Source organism: Halichoerus grypus, chromosome 4 (assembly GCF_964656455.1).
Source record: "Halichoerus grypus chromosome 4, mHalGry1.hap1.1, whole genome shotgun sequence".
Taxonomy (NCBI): domain Eukaryota; kingdom Metazoa; phylum Chordata; class Mammalia; order Carnivora; family Phocidae; genus Halichoerus; species Halichoerus grypus.
Window position 1 is genome coordinate 14,932,381 of NC_135715.1, and position 14,544 is coordinate 14,946,924.

Genomic DNA, 14,544 nt, shown 5'->3' on the forward strand with positions numbered 1-14,544 from the left:
GAAGTCTAGGGGAACTGGACCACAAGCTGGATGGCTCGCCACCCTGGGCGAAGGCAGACCCTCACCTCCACCCCGCCCCTCCCCCACTCCCAGTAAGAATTAATGAAGGCACTGGAAGCAGAAGCAGAAAGGACAAAGCAGAGTCGACATTACTGCACCCACAAGAACCTGGGCACCCCCTACAGGATAGAATTGGAGCTGTAGCTGGAATAGGAAGTTTCGAGGGGAAAGCGCTACCTTCTCTCAGGCTCAAAACTCTGCCAGTCCTAACTTGAACCTGGGATAGAGGTTGTCAGTACGATAACATGGGTATTTTCCCAGATGATATAAATGGATCCCAGATAATTCTCTAATAGGGTCGGCTGGTCCCTCTTTGTGGCTCCACCCCCTACCAAGGCCACGCCCAACTGTTTGCGTGCCCCTTTGTTAACTAGGACGCGTATTCCTGCTTCATTCCTTCCCACCTGCTTCTCCTTTCTCCACAAACGCTCACAGCTTGGAGACATACTCCAGTAGTTCCTCCCAGGGAATAGGGTGGGAGAAGGGCACGTTCTGGTGAGGGAGCAGGAACAGGACGCAGATGAGTTGAGTCCGGAGCTTAGGGCTCAGAGACGGCATCGGGTCAGCGCTGAGCAGCCACAGCAGGCAGGACAGTCATAAGACAGATCTACTGCCTGGAACCCGAACATTAGCGGGCAGAACAAAGTGAGGGGTCTGAGGTCCAGGTTTAAACAGGAGAGAGGGCATCAGCTGATCTCCAGGAACTGGGAGGCTGAGCAAAGCAGTAAGAGCACGGAGCCAGGGCACAGAGCCAAGGAAGGATCTCGACACAGCAGAGAATCAGTTTAGTAGGGACATTTATAGGAGTCCTACAGAGCGGGCTGAAACCCCCAGATAAGACTGGCTCAGTGTTTGCTCGTGGATTAAATGAGAACATCTGGCTGTAGTAAGATAGAAAACAGCCTTCATTTCCCACTGCCCCTCTTGCCAAAATTCCACATTTTGTGTTCTGGAGAAAATCAGTCTCCCAATAGGATGGCTGGTCTGGTTTTTATACATGGACTATATTTGGTACACGTGAACGAAAATATTGATCCAAAGGAAGTTAGTTAAAAGCAGGACTTGTCCTCTCATATCCCCCAGCCCCCATCCCTTAGCTTTATGCCTGGGCTTAGAACAGTTCTGTCCCTGGCAAAGGTTAGGTGGCATCCCTTGCGTTTGCTCAGGACCCTTTAAAATATTAATTTAGTTGGAGAATTATATATTTATTATATTAACTCTAACATATATTAATACATTGGTTTAAATCACAATACAACATATATAACATTTACTACTTTAACCAGTGTTCCCTTCTAGGGCAAAGACAAAGTCTTTTTATTGCTGTGTTCCCAAGTGCCCAGCACAGAGCCCAACAGTTGTCCAAAAATACTTAAGTCAGTAGCAAATCAGGAAGATTGGTGCTTAAATATTTCTTTCTCTTTTGACATGTTCACAGAATCTCAGATTTCAAACCGGAAATGGCTTTAGAGATTACCTATTCTATCTTCCTAGCCAGTGCTGGTATTATTTCTACTACCATTTTAGCAGAGAATCATCAGCCTCCCCTGGATACTTCTAGCCAGTTCTTTTTTTTTTTGAGAGAGAGAGAGAGAGCACGTGTGCAAGAGTAGAGGGAGAGAGAATCTCCAGCAGACTCCTGCTGAGCACAGAGCCAGACAACGGGGCTTGATCTCAGGACCTTGAGATCATGACCTGAGCTGAGACCAAGAGTTGGACGCTTAACTGACTGAGCCACCCAGGTGCCCCTCTAGCCAGTTCTTTGTGGGACTACCTATTCCATTCTAGGGCAGCTCCTAAAGAAGTTTCTTCATAGTGCCCCTAAATCTGATTCCATAGCAAAGTTTACCCAGTGGTGCTACTTGTCTCTTTCCCACTCCCCCTCCTTGACCATATTCTTTCCCCTGTTTTCCAGGTGAAAATAATTGCCCACGTGAATTTATCTCAAGATCCCTCATCTTCCAATTCACCGTCCTCTAGAATCAGTGAACGTGGTTTCTGTCCACGTCCCTTAAAACACAGGGTCCAACACCAGCACTATGTAATTTAACTACAGAATATAGGGGGCGGGGGGGCTACTGCCTCCTCATTCTGACATTCTTATGCTATTAATGGTGCCTCGGATTGCATTAATCTTTCCACCTGCTCTGCAAGCAGCTTTCTCTGTCAGTGCCCATCAGGTCTCCCGGCAGGGGTACTCAGGGCCGTCCTTGACACCTCTCGTCCCTCACAAGTCACCCCATTGCTGGCTTACCAGTTCTCCCTCTAAATATCTTCTGGGCCTGTTCCCACTGCTGCCCCCTTGGGTCAGGTTCTAACATGAAATACAGCAGGATCTTTCCAAAATGTGGGCCCTATCAGGTATGCTCTGCTCAGAATGTCTCACTAGTTTTCCAGCTCCCCCTTCTTCATGACCTTCTTCATAGAGCTTAAAGGCCCCTTGGCAAGCTCCCCCTTCCCGACACCTGCAGGCTGATTTTTCACATCTCCCTGGACAACTTCGGGTTCAGCCCCTGCACAATGCTTGCTGTTCCCTCAGGCCCTTGGTTCCCTCCTGCTCTAAGGCCCTTGCTTTCTGTACCAGACACGGCTCTAGATGCTCCACACGAAGGAACGCACTTAACTCTCACCACCACCCTCGGAAGGAGAGGCTATTATTCCCATTTTACAGATGGAGGAGCTCATGCGTCAAGCCTTTTGCCCAGAGTCCTGCAGTTAATAAGTTGTAGAGCTGCCTGAGTCCCCATAGCCTGAAATGCCCTCCCCGGCTTTCTCCTTGGCAAACTTCCACCCATCTTTCTTTTTTTTCTTTAAGATTTTATTTGTTTGACAGAGAGAGAGACAGCGGGAGAGGGAACAGAAGCAGGGGGAGAGGAAGAAACAGACTTCCCACACAGCAGGGAGCCCGATGCGGGGCTGGATCCCAGGACCCTGAGATCATGACCTGAGCCGAAGGCAGACGCTTAACGACTGAGCCACCCAGGCGCCCCACCACCCATCTTTCAAGATGGATCCAGCGCTAGTTCCTCTGGGAAGTCTGCCTACCCCGCTGAACTTTATCACCAGATAGCACTTATCATGCCGAGCTAATTGTTTGCTAAATGACTGTCAGCACACCCACTGAGGATAGGCTTCTGTCCTTTTCCTCACTCAGTCCCCAGACCTATATTCTGTGCCAGGAATCTAATGAATGCTTTGATGAAGGCACTCATTAGTGAATAAGTGAATTAACTATTTACAGGGTTCCTTTGTAGCTGTAATATGGCAGCACAGCGGGTTGCCAAAATGTCAACCTTTGGTAATCAATTTTTCCTGTAATACACACAAAAACCTGGCCAAAGCCTAATTGTGAAACCAGCTGGCTCCTGAAAGGCGGCTTAATTATCCCGAGTTCACTGAAGAGCAATAGAGCTTTCCGAATTCTCTGGAATGACCTAAAAATGCACGGCAGCAGCACAGTTCTGAAATGGCTAGCTCCAGCATGTGTTTCCCCAGAAAGTGTCCTTTGAGTGTGTCTCCCTGAGGAGGAGAGATAGTCTAAGGCATGGAAACTGCGCAGAGGACACTCGATAGAGCTGATTTGTCGCATGTGTGGTCAGTTGGGCAATGAGCAGACCGAGGAGCAGTGAACCTGTGAAAAATAAACCTGAACCCTTTCCACACAAAATATTTACCAGGAGAAAACAAGTCCTGCAGATCAGATAAGCACGTGAAGCCCTACGGAGAAGTGGAATAGCAGAGCACCTGCCTTGCACACCTACCTATGCAAACACCAAAGGAGACGGTATCCACACTGAATTAACCATCAGCGTTCCTATCGGTGGCATTCTCGGTGCTCGGCTTCCGCAGCCTTGCTGTGGCAGGTGGGGGAGAGGGAGACTGCCCTCCCAGGGCTAACCAATTCTCAGAGATAACAAACAAGTCACCTTTCAAATGCAAATCAACACGGCCAAAGCCCACCCCCCACCCCAACTACTTTCTTTGTCAAGCTTTCACACAGTGAGCCTCTACCTCTGGCCTAATCAACCCAGGACCAGGTACGGACAATTTCGGACAGGCCCTACACCCCAGAGCCCGCTGAGGTTATTCTCGCTAGCCAGTCCGCAACCTGCTGAGCCTGATCACTCTGCCTCATCCCTTCCTTCCCAGGAAAACCACAGTGAAGGCGTTGGCCCTGCTCTCCTCTCACTCCCGCCTTCCCCCCCGCCCGCCCCCGCCCCTTACTGGCTCTGGCACTTTCCCAGTAGCCTGGTGTGGGGAGCCAGGCCTCCTGCTTCTAGGGATCTGTGAGTATAAAAACTTCTTCCTTCATGACAGCATTTTGTGTCTTACCATCCCTGACTAAAATTCCAACATTTTATTTGTATTTTAAAGATTTTATTATTTATTTGACAGAAGAGAGAGTGTGTGTGTGAGCACACAAGCAGGGGGAGTGGGAGGGGAAGCAGGTGCCCGTGCCCAGCAGGGAGCCCGATGCAGGACCCTGGGATCATGACCCGAGCTGAAGGCAGACGCCTAACCGACTGAGCCACCCAGGCGCCCCCAGCTACATTTTAAAACATATTAGTCGGTGCCTGGGTGGCTCAGTGGCTTCAAGTGTCTGCCTTCAGCTCAGGGCATGATCTCAGCGGGGAGCCTGCTTCCCCCTCTCCCTCTGCTGCTTCCCCCTGCTCGTGCTCTCTCTCTCCCTCAAATAAACAAATCTTAAAATGAATAAAATATATAGTCTTTCATGTAATAGGACTATTTTCCTTGATTGTTCCACAAACTTTTGAAGTATTAACTAGATATCCTCCTCACCCTCCTCATCCTACAGATAAAAAAAGGAAACATTTAAGTGACTTACACAAGGTCATACAAAAATTTGTGGCAATTTCCTGGTTAACGGTAAGGTCATTCCCCAAACAGCAGGGCAGAGGGGAAATATACAATTCTGGAATCATTATATCATTTCCTGTCCTGTCTCCTGTCAACTGTGTCTGCCAGAAATGGCAAGAATGACCTGTTTTCACGAAGCAACAGAAGCTGAAGTCAGAATTAATGCTATAGAGTTAGATCTCTTTCCTAAATGTAGTTATAAAATCTGGACTAAAGAGGGCAGGAGATACTCTATTAAAAAAAAAAAAAAACCTACAGAAGACTAAGAAAAAAGTCTCTGAGAAAGTCATGCATACATTTGAGTATATGATAAACTGATTTATTTTCAATAAAACCTGTATAAATGCTTTAAAAAAAATTAGTGGCAGAGCTGGGACTCAAATACAGCTTTGGCAGCTAGTACAAAATGCTGAAGATTTCCCCCCAAAATCTGTAGACGACCATACAAAGTTACAAATACGTTCCCCTGTGAGCCTGTTACTTTGTCCATATAATGGGGGCTATAGAATACCATCCTTTGGATAAAAGTAATTATGTGAAAGCACTTTGTAAAATGTGAATGTGATTCAAATCAATATATTAAACTGTCACAGAGTTTTTCCCAGTCCTCAGGGCTAGCAATATTTGAGTAAATCTTTATCCTTTTTTGGCTGCCTAATCTTGGTTTGGTGAAGCTCTACCTCCCTGAGTGGAGCAGAAAGTGGATTTTTTCTCCCCATTTCCAACAGATGCAACATGTGACTGTCGTAAGGAACAGGTCCCCACATGTGTAGCGAGAACCTGACTTCTAAATGCAATATGGTCTCACCTATGAGGTCTAACAAATCCTAAGCATAAACAGTGTGCGTCCGATGAGCACAGTATTCTTTGCATCATTATAAATATGACCTAGGGTTCAGTGGCTCCCGTCTAGTTGGCTTCAGATCCCAGGAAGCAGCTACAGCGGTCCCAGCTGGAAGCAAATTGATGGAACAAAGTCACGCCCCTACAATTGAGATGTTAGCTTTCTCGGTGCTGAAAGACACACAGCAAGGAGGGCCGCTACCCTCAGCTGAGTGTCTCCGCCTGGCATTGTAAAAGGCATTTGCCTCTGCTATCTTGGTTAATCACCATGTAGCAGGTAAGAAAATTGAAGCCGAGGGAAATTAAGACCCTTAGTTAGTAAAGGGTGAGTCCATTAGACCCAAAGTCCAAGCTCTCATCAGGAAGGATTTCTCAAAATTTTAATCTGCATAGGAGACACCTGGAGATGTTCAAATGCAGACTTTGATTCAGCAGATCTGTGGCAGAGCCCCAGAGTCTGCGTTTCTAGCAAGCTCTCAGGTGATACAGACGCCGCTGGTCTGAGGACCATCCTTTAAGAAGCAAGGCTCTAAATCAGTATGTGTCCTGGGCGCCTGGGTGACTCAGTCGCTTAAGCTCCCCGTCGGGCTCCCTGCTCAGCGGGGAGCCTGCTTCTCCTGCTGCCTCTGCCCCTCCCCCCGCTTGGGTTTTTTCTGTCAAATAAATAAAATCTTTAAAAAAAAAAGTTTAGGGGCGCCTGGGTGGTTCAGTCAGTTAAGCGTCTGCCTTCGGCTCAGGTCATGATCCCAGGATCCTGGGATCGAGCCCCGCATCGGGCTCCCTGCTCTGCAGGAAGCCTGCTTCTCCCTCTCTGTATAAATGCTTTTAAATAAATAAAACCTTTAAAAAAAAAAAAAGTTTAAAAAAATCAGTATGTGTCTTGAAAAATGCCTCTTGCATCTCATCATAAAAACCACGCACGGCTCTCCTTTTAAGCACTTCCCTATGGCCTTCTCCCTTTGCTAGAGCTTGGTGACACAACAGATTCCCTCTGCATCTCTTAAATGTTACAATTTAACTCCATGAACAACGTCTTCCATTTGTTCAATCCACAAACCTTTCTCGAGTGCCTGCTAGGAGCCAGCCACAGTGGTGGATACCAAGGATACCAGGATCAATCAGATAAGGTCCTGGCTGCAGGGAGGCTATTAATGGAGACAACCGTTCTGAAATCTCCGGTGCTTCCATGAAGGAACACCCTGCAGCGTACGGTCGTAGAATTCTAGACGAGACTAATCGTGGCTGCTTTGGCTCTGGCTTCACCTTCACAGCATCATGGGCACCTTTCAGCACGACGCATTCCATTGCTTTTGGCATAGAGACAGTTTTATGGTGGCTCATCGTGTCCAGATTCTACTGTGAAAATATAATTCACCTATCGCGTCAGTATGCATATGAAATCGTCATTTTTTTTTGTTGGGGCAAAAACATGTCAAACGTTTCTTGGGCTTATTTTAGGGGTGAAAACTGCCAAAGACAAAACTTGAGTTTTTCTATATGATTTTAAATAACTTTATATGCACTTGGAACATGGCAAGAAAATAAATCTAAAATTAATGTTAGCTTCATTTTATTTTATTTTTTTAAAGATCTTATTTATTCATTTGCCAGAGAGAGAGAGAGCACAAGCAGGGGGGAGCAGCAGGTAGAGGGAGAAGCAGGCTCCCCCACTGAGCCAGGAGCCTGAAGCGGGACTCGATCCCAGGACCCTGGGATCACGACCAGAGCCAAAGGCAGATGCTTAACTGACTGAGCCACCCAGGTGTCCCAACTTTAGCTTTAATTAATGAAATTAAATCTCAGAAAGCAGTCAGAATCTTAGCAAATGGATACCTCTCCTGAGATGAAAGGGAAATGCCTTCCAAGAGTGCAGAGATCTATCAAATGTGTTATTTGTGAAATATTTTGGAAGGATTTAAATCACTAAAGTCAATCTTCCCTCACTGGTAAGGTAATTCGTTTTTATTACCACTGTTTGAGATGTATTTACTGTTAATCATAGACTAAGGCACACCTATCAACTAGCAAGAAATCTAGTTATGACCTCAGATGGCTCCCAGCTGTTCCCTATATGTGAATAAACACCCACAGAAAACTTTTCTCTAGCCAATGCCATTCCTTTACACCCCATTCTTTTTTTTTTTTTAAGATTTTATTTATTTATTTGACACAGAGCGAGCACAAGCAGGGGGAGCAGGAGAGGGAGAAGCAGGCTCCCCGCTGAGCAAGGAGCCCAATGCGGGACTCGATCCCACGACCCTGGGATCATGACCTGAGCCGAAGGCAGACGCTTAACCGACTGAGCCACCCAGGCACCCTCTTTATCCCCATTCTTTTTTTTTTTTTTTTTTAAAGATTTTATTTATTTGAGAGAGAGAATGAGATAGAGTATGAGAGGGGGGAGCGTCAGAGGGAGAAGCAGATTCCCTGCCGAGCAGGGAGCCCGATGTGGGACTCGATCCCGGGACTCCAGGATCATGACCTGAGCCGAAGGCAGTCGCCCAACCAACTGGGCCACCCAGGTGCCCTCTTTACCCCATTCTTATGGCATGGCTGTTAAGGGGATGGGGGGAGAGAGGTGGAGGAGATATGTAGGGAGGACAGAAGAAGGTTCATGCTCCTATAGGCAGCCAGCATCATTTGACTGCCAGCTTCCAAAATAATGTTTGATTTCATTCATGACCTTTACTTGGTCATTACTCATTGAGTCATTTGAGGTCTTTAAGCCTATCTCCACCCAGATGCAGATAAGATTCTAAGCAGGAACACAGGAAGCCAGCTAAGATAATAGATAACAGGAGAAAAAGAAGGACTAATCTCATGAGCAATTATGTTAAGGGAACTTTTACAGCCGGAATTCTTCTTTGAACTACCCTGAGGTGGTGAAGCTTTGCAAAGCCCTGCAATTGAACTTCAGGTTGAAAGATACTTCAAGGACTCTTGGAGGGGCGCTTGGGTGGCTCAGTCGTTAAGCGTCTGCCTTCGGCTCAGGTCATGATCCCAGCGTCCCGGATTGAGCCTGTGAGGCTCCCTGCTCAGTGGGAAGCCTGCCTCTCCCTCTCCCACTCCCCCTGCTTGTGTTCCCTCTCTCGCTATATCTCTCTGTCAAATAAATAAAATCTTTAAAAAGAATTTTTTTAAAAAGGACTCTTGGAGTCCAGCTCTCTCAATTTACGGAGAAAGAAATTTATGAATGAGACACAGGGAGATTCATTTGCAAAGTCAAGGTCTTGGCAGCTAGTTAATAAAAGAGTCAGAGTTTGGGGCACCTGGGTGGCTCTGTCGGTTAAGCATCTGCCTTCAGCTCAGGTCATGATCCCAGGGTCCGGGGATTGAGCCCCACGTTGGGCTCCCTGTTTAGCAGAGAGCCTGCTTCTCCCTCTCCCACTCCCCCTGCTTGTGCTCTCTCTCTGTCAAATAAATAAGTAAAATCTTAAAAAAAAAAAAAAAAAAAAGAGAGTTTGAAGTTCGGTCCGCTGAATTGCAATTCAGTGATCTTCCTTTTTGTTGCCTGAGTACATGTCCTAAATCACTCCATTCATGCCGCTCTGGCCTTTCTCCACGAGTACAATTTTGCCCTCATCAGGAACCATTGTCTCCTTCATTATTTTGTTGTTCAGCCATGTTGCAAATATCTATCCAGAGCCCCCCTGTGTGCCAGGAGCTCAAGGAGAACCCCACGGTCCGGGTCCCTGTCTTCAAGGTGACCACAATGCCCTGCAGTCCCTCCTTGTAGCAACGCTTTCTGGACTGAGACTTTCCTGTCAGAAATGACTGCTTCCCTCCCGGAGAGATGCTTGGCTTTCATAGTTGAAATACCGCTATTAACAGTGACATGAGAGAGGGACAAAACATGACAGAACTAGAGAAGCAGCCTATGGTGGATACTGCACCTCAAGACAGTGATGGGCTTTTGAAGTTGAGTCAAGCAGCAGGCCAGCCACGATGGGGATGGAATTACACGTATCCCTGGCGTATTTTCCTCCAATTCATTCCACAGAACTATAGTCAAAGAGGGCCTGTATTTTTCACCATAACTGTAAATGCTCTTGTCCAGAGAAGCACTGGCTCACATCCGATCTTTAAAGGCTGTAGTCACTATTAACCCACGTGAGTCCCTAAAACGCCGCAGCTACACTGGGACATCTGAGGGGGTCGAAACAAGAAGGTAGGACTCCGGCAGCGAGGTTGTGTAACCAGCAAGGCAAAAAACAGACCAACAAACACCCTGGCTCTGTTTTTCTTTCTTAAAGGAGGCTTAATCGGATCTAAGTCTAAGAAGATTTGTCTCAAATCGACATTGTAGGCTTAAATAGTTCATTCTTTTACAACACGATATACCCATTTTCATTCCTCACTGGCTTCTGAGTTCTGTTCTCGCTGTGGAATTATTGTGATGTCGGAGAGCCTGCTGGCATCGAGCCTTCCCCAACACCCCCACTGTTCTGTTTTCCAACAGGAGTAAAGGAAAAGCCACCAGCATCGGCAGCAATGACTCCACGTGAATAAGGATGTGAGCGCCCGTTTCCTTTGGAAACATGAATCAGTGTTCCTGATATTGAAAATAGATTTCTGTAGCAACTTGTTTATTTTATAAAGATTTTGATTCAGGATGAGGAATGGGGAGAGATTATGTTAATTTTACATGTTCTAATCAAAGCGTTGTCAGTGGACCATGTTTTTTAAATTACGTTTCATGTGCAGGGTACATAGCAGATAGAGAACACATTATCTTTAATATAGAAAAGCAGAATCCGGGGGATAAAATTTTAAGGGGGGAAGATTATTTCGGCCACCATGAACTATATAGTAACTGTAACATCTTACTCCCTGTTTTCTAAGATGCATTTGGGGAAGTAGCTACTGGAGTCATACGGAAATCTACCACGGTCCTTTAACCCACTTTGGAGCTAAGGTTGAATGTTAATTTTTCAAATAACTGGGTTTCACTAAGGAATATGGAGTAAAGGGTAATAAGACAAAATACTTTTTAAAAGGATGAGCCCGGAGCGCCTGAGTGGCTCAGTCGGTTAAGCGTCTGCCTTCGGCTCAGGTCATGATCCCAGGGTCCTGGGATCAAGTCCTGCATCGGGCTCCTTGCTCAGCAGGGAACATGCTTCTCCCTCTCCTCCCCACCTGTGCGGTCTCTGTCACTCAAATAAATAAAATCTTTAAAAATAAATAAATAAATAAATAAATAAATAAATAAAAGGATGAACCCAGGGGCGTTGGGTGGCTCAGTCAGTTAAGCATCTGCCTTTGACCCAGGTCGTGATCCCAGGGTCCTGGGATCGAGCCCCGCAACGGGCTCCCTGCTCTGCGGGAAGCCTGCTTCTCCCTCTCCCTCTCCCCCTGCTTGTGTTTCTTTTTTTTTTTTTTTTTTAAGATTTTATTTATTCATTTGAGACACAGAGATAGAGAGAGAGCATGAGCAGGGGGAGAGGCAGAGGCAGAGGGAGAAGCAGGCTCCCCGTTGAGCCAGGAGCCCAATGGGGGGCTCGATCCCAGGACCCTGGGATCACGACCTGAGCCGAAGGCAGACACTTAACCATCTGAGCCACCCAGGCGCCCCTCTGCTTGTGTTTCTGCTCTTGCTGTCTCTCTGTCAAATAAATAAAATCTTAAAAAAAAAAAAAAAAAGAATATTAAAAAAAAAAGATGAACCCAGTAGGGGTGCCTGGCTGGCTCAGTCAGTAGAGCATGTAACTCTTGATCTCAGGGTTGTGGGTTTGAGCCCCACATTGGGTGTGGAGATTACTTAAAAATAAAATCTTAAAAAAAATTTCTCCTTAAAAAAAAAAAAAAAAAGATGAACCCAGTAAAGAACAAAGAACTACACTTACCCATGTGACATATCTTCTACTTGCTGCCCAAGATGGGAGTGGACACAGGGGGCCATGGAGAGAGAAGAACCCCAGAGATGTGCAGAAGGACACCAGTGGTACCCACAACCCTCTTCTCCTTCTACAGTTTCCCCTTGTGCCTAGCGAAACCTTCCAGAGGAGAAGGAGCAATTCTGAAATAGCCCAAAGTAAGTTTACAAGTTGGGACTGAAAAGAAATATAGCATTGGTTCTTCAAATGGGTGCTTAGGAAAGTTCGTTATTTGAGCACCTAAGTGGGCTACCCAAGCCTGAACATTTCCGTTGATTATCATTAGAATTCTCCTGGCTTTAACTAAGCATTCTCTCTTTATCCTTTGGCACGAATTGTGCACTAATGACGTGAATACTTGACACAAAATCCCATAAAATATTATGCTTTAGTAACTTCCTAGTTAAAATTTTCTTTCGTTTTCTTTACTGGGGCCAAGGTACAGTTTTGCCATTTGGTGGCGAAAAGACTACATTTTATAAAATACCAATGGGCAATATTTAACATAATAAACCCACAACTTACGGCAGATTTGTAAACGCATTAAATAGGCAGAAAGCAGAGGCAGATAGTGATTCTTAAAATGACATAAAAGCAAGTAGTTGTTTCCCTGGAGGTATCCTGAGGTATGAAAATGCCTTTAAAGAAAAAAAATTCCCTAAGATACATATACTTGTAATAGAGTTTCTAACATGCATAACGATGAAAGCTTGCTTACATATATTTTTTTTTAAATAAAACCAAGTAACAAAAAGGCAAAGTTCATGGGCATTTTCTTTCACTTAGCTACTTTTTAAATTCTTGCTCTGCTATCTTATCATTAAATATGATTTAAAAAAATAGAAACCCCTCTGTAAACGGAATTTTTCCTCAGCACTGTCCTTGTCATATGCTTCTATCATCCTAAATATATACATGAATATACACCTATGCATCTGTGTATGTACTTCATGCTCAGACGGCCCAAGGAAATATAGGATCATGGGATAACCTGTGTATAAAAGATTTCTCATGATGTGAGACAAATTGAAACTATCTTTTAAAACAGTCACTTCTGGGGGGCACCTGGGGGGCTGAGTCAGTTAAGCAGCTGACTCTGGATTTCACCTCAGCTCATGATCTCAGGGTGATGAGACTGAGCCCCATGTCAGGCTCCGCGCTCAGCGGGGAGTCTGCTTGAGATTCTCTCTCTCTCCCTCTGCACTCCCCCTCCTGTGTGCACTCACTCTCTCTCTAAAATAAATAAATCTTTAAAAATAAATAAAACAGTCACTTCTGCCCTGTCCCTTGGAGTCTATCATTTGCATTAAGTATTTGTAAAAGATCCATGAAATTATTAACTTTCCTCTGCCATATGAAATACATGATTTCATTCTTTCAGCCCACATTCTGACACGTCATCCCTCCTAAGCCATTCCTGGCACTTTAATGAAACACTCCGTCTTTACAGAGTTAACAGCCCACTGTATGCAGCTGCTTCGGCATAGTGAGGGGAAAAGTTGACATTTTACTTCCACCCCAAACAAAGCCATTATATTTACCTTCTACTTTGAAGATAGTAAAGTGCGGTCGGCAATGGAAAGAACCCAACGCGTTACCTGCGCAGTTCATCCACAGACCCTGGTAAACCCAAGTGGCCGTTATCACCGATGATGCTCGGGTGGTCACTTTCCACTCATTGGAGGCGGTGGCCGCGACGAGAGCTCCAAACCCTCCAACGCCAAACACCAGAGCTGAGATCTGCGCCCTGGACATGTCTCTGCCTTCTCCAGTGACACCGTCCAGACAGAACGCTTTGGTGGGCTAGGCATGCAGCAGGCGACTGGCGCTCGGACAGGTGTCACGGCAAGTTAACGCACATAGGGGACCGCATTTCATGCTCGGATGGCCTGCGGAAGGGCGGGGTTCAGGATGAAGTCTGATTTACCGATGGCATTTTAAAGATCGCCTAAGATGATCTTTCTAATTTCCTACACGGAGATTTACTAAAATTTTGTAGATGGATTTTAAAGGTTTTGACTTCGCAGATTTTTTTTCCCCTGGCACCATAGTTAATGCTTAATTTTCTGTTAGCCTGAAGCTTAACGAACCATGCAACAACCAGATATTACAAAGTACAAATTATACAGTAACAGTGAAGGCTTATTTGACCAATTGCTTTAGTCTCGCATGCCTCTGGATCTATATAAATGGAATCTTGCAGGTATTCTCTAACCTTGTTTTTTCACACAACATTATGTCCATGAGATTCATCTGTGTTCAAGAATGTAGTTGTCATTCATTAAATATTACAGCTGAGATATAGTACTTTGTTAAACGGATCTACTACAATCTATCCATTTTCCTGGAAATGAACATTTGTGTTGCTTCTCCCCTGCCCCCACCCACCTCCCCGTGATAGCAGTTGGAACAGCCGTAAAGGTTCTCAGGCATTTCTCTCTGTGCATCTGCGTGAGAGTTTCTCCAGGGTAATCTTAGAAACAGAACTGCCAGGAAGTAGGAAATAAGTAGGAACTGCTCCTCCCACTTTATGGACAATACTAAATTGCCCTACTAAGAAGTTCTAGCAGGTTGCCATCCCACTACCAGTGGGTGAGTCCCCATTGCCTCACTTCATAACATGTGATATTGGGGTGTTCTTAGAATTGCTGGGGTTTTTGGGGGGGGTTGGCCACTCTGATGAGTGTGAAGGTATCACATTATGATGACTTTTGTATTTGCTGATTAATAATGAAGCTGAGCATATTGTCATGTATTTCTTGGTTCATTGTATGACATTTGTAGCTTTTGCTCATGGAATCCACTGAGTTGCTTGACTTTTTTATAATTTATTTCTTTTTAAGACTTTATTTATTTACTTGACAGAAAGAGAGAGAGCACAAGCCAGGAG

At 45.4% G+C, this 14,544-nt stretch overlaps 1 protein-coding gene across 1 annotated transcript in view; it reads right to left on the bottom strand.

The window, feature by feature from the left end:
* Positions 1–13,409, bottom strand: part of CLDN10 (claudin 10) — a 104,495-nt gene extending 91,086 nt beyond the window's left edge. The window contains exon 1 of the mRNA XM_078069959.1: positions 13,196–13,409. Coding sequence (XP_077926085.1) covers positions 13,196–13,409 — 214 coding nt within the window. The remainder of the gene's footprint in view (positions 1–13,195) is intronic.
* Positions 13,410–14,544: the final 1,135 nt, after the last annotated feature.